The 13,423-nt window shown below is 39.1% G+C and overlaps 1 protein-coding gene across 1 annotated transcript; it reads left to right on the forward strand.

Annotated features, from left to right (window-relative positions):
• Window positions 1-50: 50 nt before the first annotated feature.
• Window positions 51-12,804, forward strand: LOC138006334 (uncharacterized protein C6orf163 homolog). Its single transcript, XM_068852598.1, has 4 exons — window positions 51-208; window positions 6,217-6,404; window positions 7,688-7,960; window positions 12,178-12,804. Exons 1-4 carry the CDS (start codon window positions 106-108, stop codon window positions 12,538-12,540), a joined length of 927 nt encoding a protein of 308 aa, XP_068708699.1. The 5' UTR covers window positions 51-105; the 3' UTR covers window positions 12,541-12,804.
• The last annotated feature ends 619 nt before the right edge of the window (window positions 12,805-13,423 follow it).

A 13,423-nucleotide genomic window follows, 5' to 3' on the forward strand; every position in this document is an offset into this window, starting at 1 on the left:
GGCATGAAGTAAGAAGTGTCCGCTGCTCGTGTTAAATGCGGTCTTGTTTTTTCCAGGCCCTTCTCTTCCAGTCAACAACGTTACCACGACAACTAATATTTCAAGATGGCAGCGTACATTGCAACTCATGATCGTTCTGCTTTGGCAAAACCACATGGAGACACCAAAGCATCTGCTATACAAAATTCAACTCATAAAGACATTCTAAGTAAGTAGTATTTTCAAATATCTCAAAGAGACCTTTGCACGGTTTCTGACGCCATCTGGGGGGCAAACGCGGTTTAAATTACTATGAATGTATGGGATTTTGGCTGAATTCAAACCTCTATAACTCCGCTGCAGAAAGGCAGATTTCAGAAATTTTAAAATATTTTAGTCATTTTTATTTAAATCATTCACTCAACGGAAATTTAGATCATTGCACAAGGCACAAAGTCTGAAAATTGGATATTAATGAAATTTGCATAATTTTGTTTTCAAGGGTTTATATGAAATTCACAAATTTCGTTTATGGTTGTTATATCTTGATTCTGATTGTCATACTTCACGAAAATAATCTCAATAGAATTGCTTTTTGAGAGGTATTCTCGCTATCCACTATTATTACTCAGTAATGGTTCAAAGTTGGCAAAATTCCCATACATTCACTGTAATTTAAGCCGTGTTTGCTCCCCCAAATAATATGGCGTCAGAAACAGTGAAAAGGTCTATTTGACGAGTCTTTTAAAAACACACAAAATTTGCATGGCAGTTTGATTACAATGCTTGCCTTCAAGTGTCTTTTTGGCAGCTTCTGCGAGTACCAGAGAAGAAATTACGTCCAAAACAAAAGACAGAAAACAAAACAACTCCAAATAATGACTAATCCCAAGTGACCAAAAACACAATGCTTTTCGCTACCTGCAGAAAGACCTTTTTTTCATAGAAGACAAGCTTTCTAATCACTACCTCGTTCCCAGGGTCTGTCTTCTCTGCCTCCATTGTCGAACTGAAACTGAAAAACTGAAAAACTTTATTTAAACATGTGACATTGATGAGCCTAAAAAGGGACTCGTTACAAAAATGTACGTGTATCTACAATAGTATCTAAATTAAGAAAATACTAAACTAAGAATCTATAATAAAATTACCTATCCATACTATAAATTTAAAATAGCATCTAATTAGAGCAGGAATTACAACGACACTCGTCCTGGCTCAACTTAAGTTTCTTTAGTTTGGCCACAAAATTCTTAAGGTTTGGGGCCTCCATAACTTGCAAAGGTATACTGTTTCAGAGGCGGCACGCAATGTACGAAAAAGATCTGTGTTTAAAACTAGTATTGGGGTCGGCTGATCGATTCTGCTACCATTGCCGCGAAGATTGTAAGCACAGTTTTTGATTCTAAACATATTACTTATATAATTGGGATAGCCTTTGTACACAAATGTCAGAGCTTGGACCAGGCGCCTATGCTTAATGGAATCTAAATTATACTGCAACAAGATCTGCTGGTAACTAATAGACTTAGGTAGATTGAAGAGAGTTCTAAGTAGGTAATAATTGGCATTTTCTAACTTATCAGATAAAGTTTGATTAATTCCTATTAGAAGAGGACTATAATAGTCAAAATGAGGTAGAATGTACGACTTATATAGTGTAACCACAGTGTCACTATCAATAAAATTCCTGATTCTGTGCAAGGCGGCTATCTTTGCATGAATTTTACTAAGAACCAATTTAATATGTGAAGAAAAAGTGAGCTTATTGTCAATCGTCACTCCCAGCAACTTAAGTTCATCGATAGTCAGAATATTATTTGACTTTAAGGTGAGCTCATAATTATAGTTGGATTTGCCAACAATCATAACCTGCGTCTTAGTGGCATTGATGGTGAGGTAGTTATCTTCAAGCCAATGTGATAATCTTGCCAGGTCACAAATGATGTAGAATTCCAAGGTCGCAGGTGAGTTACTAGCAGCATAACGGTTGTGTCATCTGCGTTAATATATATATTAAACAAAAGGGGTCCCAGAAGAGATCCTTGCGGGACACCACATTGGACTACACACCAGTTGGAATAAGCATTCTCTATTTTGACTCGTTGCTTACGATTGATAAGGTAAGACCGCGCGGATCAATTGAATGGAGTGGTCCAGATGCCACTAACTTTCTTATCAGTAGGCAGTGGCATATAGTGTCAAACGCCTTACTCAGATCTATAGACACCGCTGAGACTGTTTGTCTCTCATCTAATGCTTCTCTCCAGTCCTCTGTGATCTTCAGTAGTGCCGTGCAACAAGAATGCCCCATTAAGAAGCCAGACAGACTGTCGGAGAGTAGACGGCGTGAAACAAAATCTTAGATACACAGGGTAGAAGCGATAATTAACTTTAGTAGATTCACATCCCTTTTTAAAAACTGGACTGATGTTGTTGCTAGATTTCCACTCACTAACCCAACAAGATTGTTCGAGACAATAATTTAACTAGCGAGTCAAGAGGGTCGCCAAAGCAGAAGCAGACGCTTTCAGGAGCCTCAGAGGAATACCATCCACGCCAGTTGCCTTGGATCCATTTAGATCTAATAGCAGGTCCAACACATATTTAGCAGTGACAGGCTGGAAATTAAAGGAGAACTCTTGATCTTGATCATCAGCCATTTCATTGATTAGATTACACTGGAATGTTTGTTGAACTCAGATTCAGTGAGAGCCAAAGAATGGCTTAGTCCTGACTCGGCAAAATAGTTGTTAAATATCTCAGCCACTTCTTGGGGTTTATTATAAACTTGACCATTTTCAATGAGAGTTATTTTGCCCAAGTACAACCCACGCGTGTTTGGTAAGAGAGGCTTCAGTTTTCTCCAGAATTCCCTTGGGCTAGATTTATTAGACTTTGCGCTAACAAAGTAGCCGTGTAGAGCTTTAAGCTTCAGCAGGAGGCAGATAGGAGAGACCCTGGGAATGAGGTTGTTCTAATCATAGATACTAAAACGGAATGACCAAGGAGGAATAACCTGCATTGATATAAAGCAGCTTATTGTGAGGATTTACCATCACCTTGCCACCAGGAAGACTCGCCACCAGTAAACTCGCTTCCACTAAATCTGATTGAACCATAATTGAAAATAAAAAGATTCACTCAGCTCAGTCTCAAAAAGTGGTCGCATTTTTAATCCTGACTATACTACTTAGAAACAGTACAGCTTCCTGAGGGACCTGAGCCTTGGGGGAACCTCCTTCCAAGGGCTTTTCACCACCAAAAGTAGGATGCCTGTGCTACTCTCGGCAGTGAAAAGCCCCGGGAATGAGGTTGGTCTGTGGGGCAGTTTAAATTTTCAATTAGAGATTGGTGGTTGTTTTTGTATGGACTGTGGACTGACCGTGTGAATTTCAAATTAAAGATTGGTGATTTTTTGTATTATTATATATAATGGCAGTTCAACAAAAAGTCAATGAGCTTTTGAAGTTTTTGGTGCAAATGCTCCAGGAAGATTTGGAAAGAGGTGCAGAGCCGCTGTTTCAAACCATTGTCCAAATATTTTGAATGAACCTATTGATATGGAAACAAAGTTCAGGCTTTTGAGCCCTCTTCTTCCATGGGAGTAATTAATGGCCAGCACGGCCTATGAGAGCCAGAAAAACCACGCAGGGGGTTGGAAAGGTTTAACCTCTTTTATTCAATGCATTATGGGGCGCAAAACGTCCTTGAGGAGCCGTTATGAGGCTTTGATTGCGGAATTTTTTTCTGAAGGGGAGGTTGGAGGTAAAATAGTTACTAAACGGCAGTTTTTCTTAAATGTGGGAAAAAAATTAGCTAATAAGATTATGGAAAAAATAAAAAGCAAAGTGCACCATTATAAGTTTTTACTAAATTACTCTCAGGTGTATGAACTCCTGATGAAAGGATGGCCTATTATAAATATCAGTGAAGCCCCTGGTTTCAAAACTTGGGACTAGTGTTAACAGTAAGTGCGTGTCACAGTTTGCTTTTGCATAGTCATATGGCAGAGGGAACAATTTATACATGTAGCTACTATTAAGCAGCTCAAGCAACTCAACAAGGATTGAAATTTACTGATCATCGACGACTTCCATAATGGTTTTATAGACTTTGATTCTTCTGTCATTTTCGAATCAAGTTAATTTCACAAACAGGAAAGATTGCACACATTTTCCTATTTCTTATTTATTTAAAATTTCATTTCTGGTCAATGACTGGCCGTTTGGCTACTTACCGGTACTTTAACTTTAATTATAGATACATGGGGTATGTGAAGAAGACAAACTTGGTAAAGTATAACTTAAGAAATTTAGCAACTGCATGGTGGCAAGATAACTCGTCTGGGTGGCGGGTTCGCTGTTGGTGAGTCTTCCTGGTGGCGAGATAACTGAATACCATCGTGAGCTACAATATGTGTGCAGTGCATTAAATGAGCCTAGATTTGAGACCCAATGACCTAAACTTGTTAAAAAATTATACCCTACACTGACCAACAATAATTATAAATCTAAACAGAGTTTACTAAGAACATAACACATCTATGTGTAAGTGTTGTGGTTCAAATTATTTTCTTGGTTTAAAATTTCTCAAACCAGTTCATTTTTCAGTTTTATTTTTTTGTCTTAGTAATACCAGAAACCCATAAGGGTTGAAACGTGTAACGCGCATTCACAGCTTCCGAATATTCAGTGCTAAGTACCATATTTGGAAACCCCTCGCTCCAGTTAACTTCGCGCAAGAACATTGGTGGTATTGCATCACGGTGTTCTTGCGAACTGATTGGTTGAATGTTTCTCTCTTGTTGTTCCAAATATGGTACTTAGCAAATTGAATATTCAGAAGCTTGTTTCCCAGCACACAAGGGGCGGTTACACGTTTCAACCCTTATGGGTTTCTGGTAATGCTTATCATAATGTGAAACAAAGGAAAATAAAAATTTAACTCAGGTTTAAAAAATTTTGAACCACAAAGAATTTGAACCACAACATAAACATAGTGACCTAGTGTAGACAGTTTCCTGCTGTTTCATGGGAAGAGGGGGTGGTTTTAAAGATCGGGATGGAGAGGAGGATGTGATAATCGAGGAAAACCTTACTTGAATCTTCAAAATTTAGATTACAGAGGTTGGGCATATCAGCTTTTTGCTGTTCATTAGTTGTAATTAGTTGCTTGTTTTAGAAACTACTGCCCTCTAATCATTTTTCAATTAGTGTATCTTTCTTTTTTTGTCTTGAAAACATCTTAAAGTGCCCCTGTGATAAAAAGAAATCACTTCCTTCTTCAGATTTTGAAAGTGTGTTTGCTTAATAACTGACTGGCAAAATTTTGAGCCTTGATTTTTATCCAAAGGCTGTTTACTTTGAGTGTTTTGGATTTAATGGTCCACCATTATTCAGATTCAAAACTGACCAATCGGCCCTCAGAGGCTGGATCCAGGGAAAAGTGATGTGGAAGGCTCACTAGCTTAAAATTTCAGCGCATGAATGCAGCTAATTATAAATGCAAAATGCAAGTTTACGAGACTGAAAGCCCAAAACTCCCGTGTTGCATATTAACTCTGCGGCATACACATGCATTGTAAATGACATCATTTTCTCCTCGATCCAGTTCTCTCAAGAACTTAAAGTTAGTAATGGCAGACCATTAAATAGGAAAATTACAGTTAAAATTGATTTTTTGGTCACAGGGGCACTTAAATGGCCAGCTTTTCAGAAGAAGTTGATTGTAGTTTCATAAACCAAGCTAATTTTAGATAAGAAGAATTTTTGAGAGTTTTGAATGTGCCCCTGTCCCCAGTTGTTCAAAAGGTGGATAACGCTATCCACTGGATAATTACTATCCATTGGATAGTTCAATAATTGTTGGTTTCACAGTGACTTATCTAATGGATAGTGATTCATCCGGCGGATAGTGCTATCCATTGTTTGAACAAGTGGGCCATTAGGCCATTAAACTATAGTAAACTGTAATACTTAAGGTTGGTTGTCAATAATTATTATTGTTTTATTTGTTCATTTCCAAAGAGAACGAGAAATAATAAAATAATACTGTTACTGATAGGTCACATTTTTGCAATATTGAATTTAAAAAGTACTTCTTTAATATGATTTTGAAAGAAACCTGGGAAACTTAACAGGCATGGCAATTTAGGCATGAACAGTTTCTTAATGTATCTATCTCAGGCTTTTGAGGCAATGATAAAATAATAATAATAATTTGTTTTAATTTCAGCCATTGGAAACAAACTTTACCAGAAGCTGATTGATGACAATGATAAAGAACAGCGGGAAAACTTGACAGAAGTTGAAAAAAGAATATGGTGCTTAGCAAGTGAGGATAAGGCACAAGCTTTGAAGGAAGCAAAAGATGCTGGAGAAGTTGAACTGGAGAAAGCAATGGTAGCTGCTAAAAAAGCTCAGGTGATTATATTATGAAATGTTTTGTGTCCTGGCTTATTTGTTGACCAAATAAAGGTTCCTTCTGACTGACACATTACAAAAATGTAAAAAAACTTAATCTTGTAATGATGATGGGAGAGTAGGGTTGGTGCAGTGGTAAGAGCACTCGTCTCCCACCGATGTGACCCTGGTTTGATTCCCAGACTGTTGGTTTGTTGATTCTCTTCTCCTCTCTGAATTTTTTTTCTTGGTGCTCTGGTCATTCCATCTCCTCAAAAACCAAATGAATGTTTCATTTAATTTGATTTCTATGTACAATGTTCCCAATATTAGTGCTACTGCGCTAGAAGACTTCATGCTTAAATAGAGTTCATCATCATCATCATTTTAGAGAAGCAACTTCTCCTTTTATGAACCCATTGACCCCTGGGAATGAGACTTATCAGGTTTTACTCTGTCTAACGGAAGACGATCTTACTCGTCAACTGGGGGTATCCTACGGCATTTAAGTGTCTATGGGTTAACTTGTAGACTTTGAAGTTCAAAATCGTATTCTGATTAGCCGTTCTGCTTTTCACCACCGTCAGTCATGTGGCATTTAGAGGACTGTTTCAGACAGAAACTGACAATGTGGATTCAAATCAGCCCATCACAATGCTGAATGAGTCTTGTTTGACTGCAGTACATACCTGTACATACATACATACATACATACATACATACACTTTATTTAATACTCAAATTTGTTGTCCGTAGTATAGGCAAAGACAGAATGTATTGTGGATAAGTCGATTTAAATAAGCTGTTGTAAATTACCATAATCATTTTATGAATTCTTCCATTGTATAAAGATAATAGGTTTGCTTTATGTAATAATTCATCATGGCTGGACATTTTATCATTGAAAAGGAATCTAAAGGATTTTAATTTATTTGATTGACAGCATGTAAAATGAAACTTTTAATTGGAATTTGAACTTCAGAGCCAGCATAATTTATGAAGGGTGCAGTAATATGGATTTGAGGTATATTGAGTGTAGGCTATCAATGTACCAGTAGTTGATTATGTTCAGATGATCTTTCCACTGACAGGCTGGATTTTTTTCTTAAATTTTGTCAGTCTTTATATTCATTCCATTATTTGTGCCCCATCATACTTACAAGACATAAATTTAGGAGATAAATCCTGCAGCATCTGGTGATTATTAAAACATTTCAGTAGGTTCTTTAGAGGCTGCTTGCAAAATTGATACCGATGAGTTCCACCCTTCTCTAATTAGCTGTGTTATACCCTGATTTCTTTAGGAGAAGGCAGTTAAAGCAGAATCTAAACGAGTGGAGGCGCTGATGAAAAAGCTTGCTGCTCAACAAGTTCAACAGGAAAAAGATGAAGGTAAAAAAAGACTAGAAGAAGCACTGGTAAAGGCAAGGGAAGAATTTATGCTGGAAAAGGCAGAAGCTGTCCAGCAGACAAGAGAGGAAGAGCGTATGATTGCAGCTGATGAGGCCAAAAAAGTTTCTGAGGCTGAGAAGGATAAAAGGAAACAGCTGATTCTTGCTGCAGAGAAGGAGAAACAGGTAACAGAATAGTGTTTTGCTTAATTTGATGGTAAAGGTTTCTCAATGTACATGTACTTAAAAATCTTAAGATTATTATTATCGTTATTTTTGTTGTTCTTATTGATAAATCTTAGAAGACTGGTACTAGTTTTTGGGCTCTTGTTTGCTCTTTCATCTCCTTTTATGTACCACTCGCATTCGTAATCTATTGATAGAGATTAAATAGCCTGTTTACATGCATAACCCACCCTGCTGCATAAATCGTTATTGTTGCTTTTGTAATTGGGTAGATCCACTCAGTAGTTGTTTTGAATTCGTATCAGAAGGTTCCTCAAGTTTAACCTAATTTTAAGACAATAGTTTGCTCTTGAGTTCTGCGTAATTGCGTGCTGACTGGTTACAAGCAAACGAGAAAGATATTTAAGATGTTCATTCTTGAGCTACTTTCTAAATTGAGGTAATTAAACAATAATCGGTTTGTCTAGCAAGCAAATGTAGTACTCTCGCCATATGTCACGGTGCGTCACATCACATGCCGTGCAATCAAGCGTTGGAGAATCTTCTTAACTCAAGTCTGTTTTCTCACAAAGGAGCCGGAAAGTGACTAAATTATCTTATCACAACAAGGAAAATCATTTGGTTTGATTAAAGAATTTTGTTAGAGACAGCCCCAAGCCAAAATCAACGGAGCAAAACGTTCCAATGCACGCAAAGTTGACCATTTGTGAGTTTGTAGCACTGATATACACTGTTTAAGCTTAAGCACTTGTTCAAAAATGGTTAGATGTTATAAAAGGTTTGTTTTTCTTCATTTTTCTTAAGTGTGATGTAAGCCACCCCTCATGTAATTTTCATGAAATTTTGACGAAACAAGTCGTGGGTGACGCGCTGTATTATTAAAAGAGTCGCGAACGGACGCTTTCATTTGGGTAAATTGACGAACATTGCTCGAAACGGAAAATACCATAATAGTCTTAGTTTGTCTACCCAAATTTTGAATAAGCATTGTTTTTGTTTGCCCTTGGGACCATTGTAAGTCCCAAGAGAATCTGGAAACAATGCTTATTTAAAATTTGGGTAGACAAACTAAGACTATTATGGTATTTTCCGTTTCGGGCAATTGCGCAGCCACACATAACTTTCGAATAAATTATCGCAACATGTCATGGGTAGCTGCATTGTTGGGGAATTACTGTACGGGTCCGCAATTTATCCCAGAACCGCAAACGATCCCCAATTTTGGACCGGAAATGATCCCAAACCGCTGCTATAAATCAAATTTGCCTCCTTTAATTATGGGATACAATGATCAAAAAGTAAGTGGGACGCAATTGTAAACTGATTGTGACCAGGGGCCCGTTTCTCGAACCCTGCGTGTGTTGCCAGAGTTGTTCGAGAAACGGGTCCCTGGTCACAATCAGTTTACAATTGCGTCCAAGTTACTTTTTGATCATTGTTGTACTGCCGCTAATTAAATGTGGCAAATTTATAACAGCGTGATAAGAAACAAAATTCAGTCTTTCTGAAAAACTATAATGAGGCAGAAACCTGTTGTGAGCCATGATTTAAAGTGATTTTAATAAAAATAAGCGCTCTTGACGTTAATATTCCATCCTCCATTCCATTTCTTACTTTTTTCCCGGGATCATTTGCGGTCCTGGTATCATTTGGGGTTCTGGGATCATTTGCGGACCCGTACAATACTCTCGACATTTCCGAATTCGAGTTTTCTACACAAATTTTTCACTCGGTGTACTTATCATTAATAATACCGTGACACCATTTCAGTTCCTTCATCCGCTCAGATTTTAACACTTCCTGTTTCTTACTATTCATTTGGTCACTAAGTAATCCTATAACGGCAATTTTACAAATGAAGAACATCTAAATAAGGCATTGACATAAAACCGTGCAACATTAGTGGTTATTCACGTTACTCAAGACTAAAAAACTTCATCCCTTGCAGCATATTACATTTAAAAGACAATCGCCACATTGCAGCATGTTATATTCTTAAAAACGGTGGCCACCTTGCGGTAAAAATTGACCTTGCGTACACCATCGGTGTCCGCCAAGATCAAATCGTCTACTGACAACGCCCTTTTCATATTCGGTACTGATTTGTTCTCTCACCGCCTCAACATCAACTGCTCCGTTTGTAAACAGCCACTCCTCTACCTGGGCCCTGGACACATTGAATTCTGCGTACAACTATACTTAACAGCGGGGGAAGCTGTAGTGTCAACCATTACTAGTAGGAAACTAATCTTTTGACCACCTCTTCAATTTTCAGGTCTGTGCGATATCTCGTTTCTGAGTTATTTGTCGAACTTTATTACAGAGATTTTTAAAGGAGACACCATGTGGAGATGCAACCTCGTTCCCAGGGTCTCTCATCTTAACGCCTGGGGCGAGCGAAGAGACCCTGGCAGGGTCTGGTCACGTGTCTCCTAGAATCTGGGAGATGACAATTTATCCAATGAAGGGAGGGGCGGCTTAGTAAGAATTTTGTCTATACCGAGACTCGCTTTGAATTCGACAAAGCTCAACGCGACAAATTCCTTGTTTAGAGAGGACCCCTCCCTAGTGTTTTCACTTGTCACGGAAGCACGTGACCAGACCCTCCAAGGGTCTCTCTTCGCTCGAGAGACCCTGGGAACGAGGTTGGTGGAGATGTGGTCCGGGCTTCAATTTGGGAATCAATATTTGCTTTTTAGTAAAGGAAACTAATAATTGGAAACGATCCTTAGACCATTTTACAGTTGTAGCTAAGTTACCTGGCCTAAGAATGGAAGCGAGGCTGCCTGTGACCCTGTTTGATACATTTCTAATTTTAATGCAGACTAATTAGAATTACAACAACATAATTTACATGATAAAAGCAGTAACAATAGATTTTTTCTCATTTGCATTGGATTCGGCACATGTAAAATGCGACGTTTAAAACGGGCCTCATGGTTAGTGCGCTCGACTCCGGATCGAGTGGCCGGGGTTCGGGTCCTGGCTGGGGACATTGTGTTGTGTTCTTTACTCCCACGGTGCCTCTTTCCACTCCACCCAGGTGTATAAATGGGTACCGGCGAATTCAAGGCTGAGGGTAACCCTGTGATGGACTAGTATCCCATCCAGGGGGGAGTAAAAATACTCCTTGTCGCTTCATGCAAAGGAACCGGGGATAAGGTCCGGCGTGTTGGGCCACTTGGCTCGGAAAGCGCTTACCTTAGTTAAATAAGGTTGAGAAGTCATGTCAAAAACTCGTGCTTCGTGTTTCATCAGGGGTTCCAAACACCTCGAAACAATAAAAACACTCCGCCTACGGCGTCGTGCTTTCATCTGTTTCTCGGTGTTTGGAACCCCTGATGAAACACGAAGCACGAGTTTTTGACATATTACTTCTTCATGACGCCTTTGTATCTCAGACGCCTCTCAGATGAAAATTCTTAATCAACCCCCGAGCATAGTAATGCGTAAATAAACCCGCAATAGCAAAGCTGCTTTCGAAATTCAGTTGGGTTAACCCCAACCCTCTCTAAAAGGTCCCGTCTGGTAATTTCAGCGGATAAAATGAAAGGCAGAAGCGATCTTCGCACTTATAGACACCTGAAAAATCCAGGCGGCTTCAACGGGATTCGAACAGATGACCTCTGCAGTGCTGGTGTCTTTTAGAGGCTACGGTACTTATTGACTGAGTGGGAGGGCCTCACGGGAAAATATTTGGCCGGAGGTCATGGCGTACGGACCGAGCGCAGCGAAGTCCGTGCCCCAAGACCGAGGGCCAAATATATTCCTGTCCGGCCCGACCTAAACTCAGTCAATAAGAAATCTATCGTATGGGCTCTTTACACTATTCATGAGCACTCAGAATATACAGTTTGGACAAAATAAGTGACAAAAAGTTGCACAGGAAATTTATGTAATATGTTGCTTGCATTGCTTTTCTGACTGTAAAAAGCGACGAAGTCCTCTAAAATCGCATCCCACGGAGCAGTACATGTTCCTATTAGGGCCGTACGGCTTTTTCCGCCCCTACTCGCGCTAATGCGTACGGCCCTCATACAGGGATTATCCCAATAGTTTTACAATGAAAGTGCGCTCGGGGCCGTACGGGCCATGTGATGACATTGCTTAAATTCTATTGATAGGTGCAAGGATCGCCTCTCCCTTTCTTCTTCAACAAGCACTTCAAATGTATACATTGTTTCATTCATCGTCTGATAAAATGTCTTTTCTTTCAGCAAGCTTTGAATAACCTCAAGGAAATATTAAAACAAGAACAAAAACAAGTCGTGTCAGAAACGGAAAAAAATTGCAAAAAAGAAGAAGAGATGAAAGTAAAGCAGTTAAAGGAAGCGCATGAGAACGAAGTCAAAGAACTGGAAAAGCGCATTGATCACCAGATCAAATTGACGGAAGCTGCTAATGAGGAAACTGAGAGAACTCTAGGATTGAAAAGAAAAGTTGAGGAAAAGTTAAAAAACACATTAACGGCCTTTCAGAACTTCATAGACACAACGAAGGGTTTTAATAAAGGGCAGGCTGACTTCATACTGCAGGACCCTTTAAAAGACGAATTAGAAAAAGGTGGAGAAATGTGCTAAAACTCGATAGTTAAATAGAAATTGTAGCTTCCACTGACATTATTTGGTCCCAGTTATATTTTTTATTAGCAGTCAAATTAATCGTACTCAAAGCAGCTCAAAGATACAAGCTCTTAGTGTTTTACGTAAGGATACATTTGCTCAACTGACGGTGGGTGGGTGACTGCAGTTGCAGTACCAGTCTCACTTTCAGTGTTTAACGGAAAGGGGGATGAATGTTGACGTTACAGAGGTATTTTGGAATAAAACTTGATTTGCACTCGCCTTATGTCTCGAAAATATTCGTGATTTCTTACCTGGAGTGCATGCTTACCATTCAGCTAAAAATCACGCAAATTTCGGTTAAAATGCCGAATGAAACAGTTATTTTCTGGAAAAGTCCATTTGGAAAATGTAGAGTACCTTCAGAGGTACTCCTGATTTTCCGATCGGAAAGGAATTTCGGAAATTCCTGTACCATTTTACCAGGCTCTATTTCGTGCATGCGAAATCGAGTGGTAAGCGAAGGTAAGCCTATTTTTTTGTCCGGTTGGTGGGTATACTTGGAAAATCGCTTACCATTTTACAACGATCACCCCAACCGGAATTTTCCAACAAATAGTAAGCATCCCAGCAGGACCAATGTTCCATCCTAAGGTTCCAGCCACCGGCAATGAATTGCTGGTTCCCATTCATACAAGGGCAATGCGAGAGCGTGAGGTGCAGCGTTGCCCATTGTTTGGAGGGGTGGATTTACATGCAGATACTGCAGGTTGACAACCAAACTGATATGTCTCCACGCCTTGTCGTAAATAGCCAATAGACTGTTTCCTTCCAGTTCCACAAGGCTGATAGCTCTAATTACTACCGTGTATTTACAAAGGTTCGAAATCAGTTTTACTTT

This window comes from Montipora foliosa, chromosome 6, assembly GCF_036669935.1.
Source record: "Montipora foliosa isolate CH-2021 chromosome 6, ASM3666993v2, whole genome shotgun sequence".
In the NCBI taxonomy this organism is placed as follows: Eukaryota; Metazoa; Cnidaria; class Anthozoa; order Scleractinia; family Acroporidae; genus Montipora; species Montipora foliosa.

Coding starts and splice junctions, on each gene's coding strand:
- LOC138006334 (XM_068852598.1), top strand. CDS start 106: ATGGCAGCGTACATTGCAACTCATGATCGTTCTGCTTTGGCAAAACCA. Junction 209..6,216: donor AACTCATAAAGACATTCTAA/GTAAGTAGTATT, acceptor TTTTAATTTCAG/CCATTGGAAACAAACTTTAC. Junction 7,961..12,177: donor CTGCAGAGAAGGAGAAACAG/GTAACAGAATAG, acceptor CTTTTCTTTCAG/CAAGCTTTGAATAACCTCAA.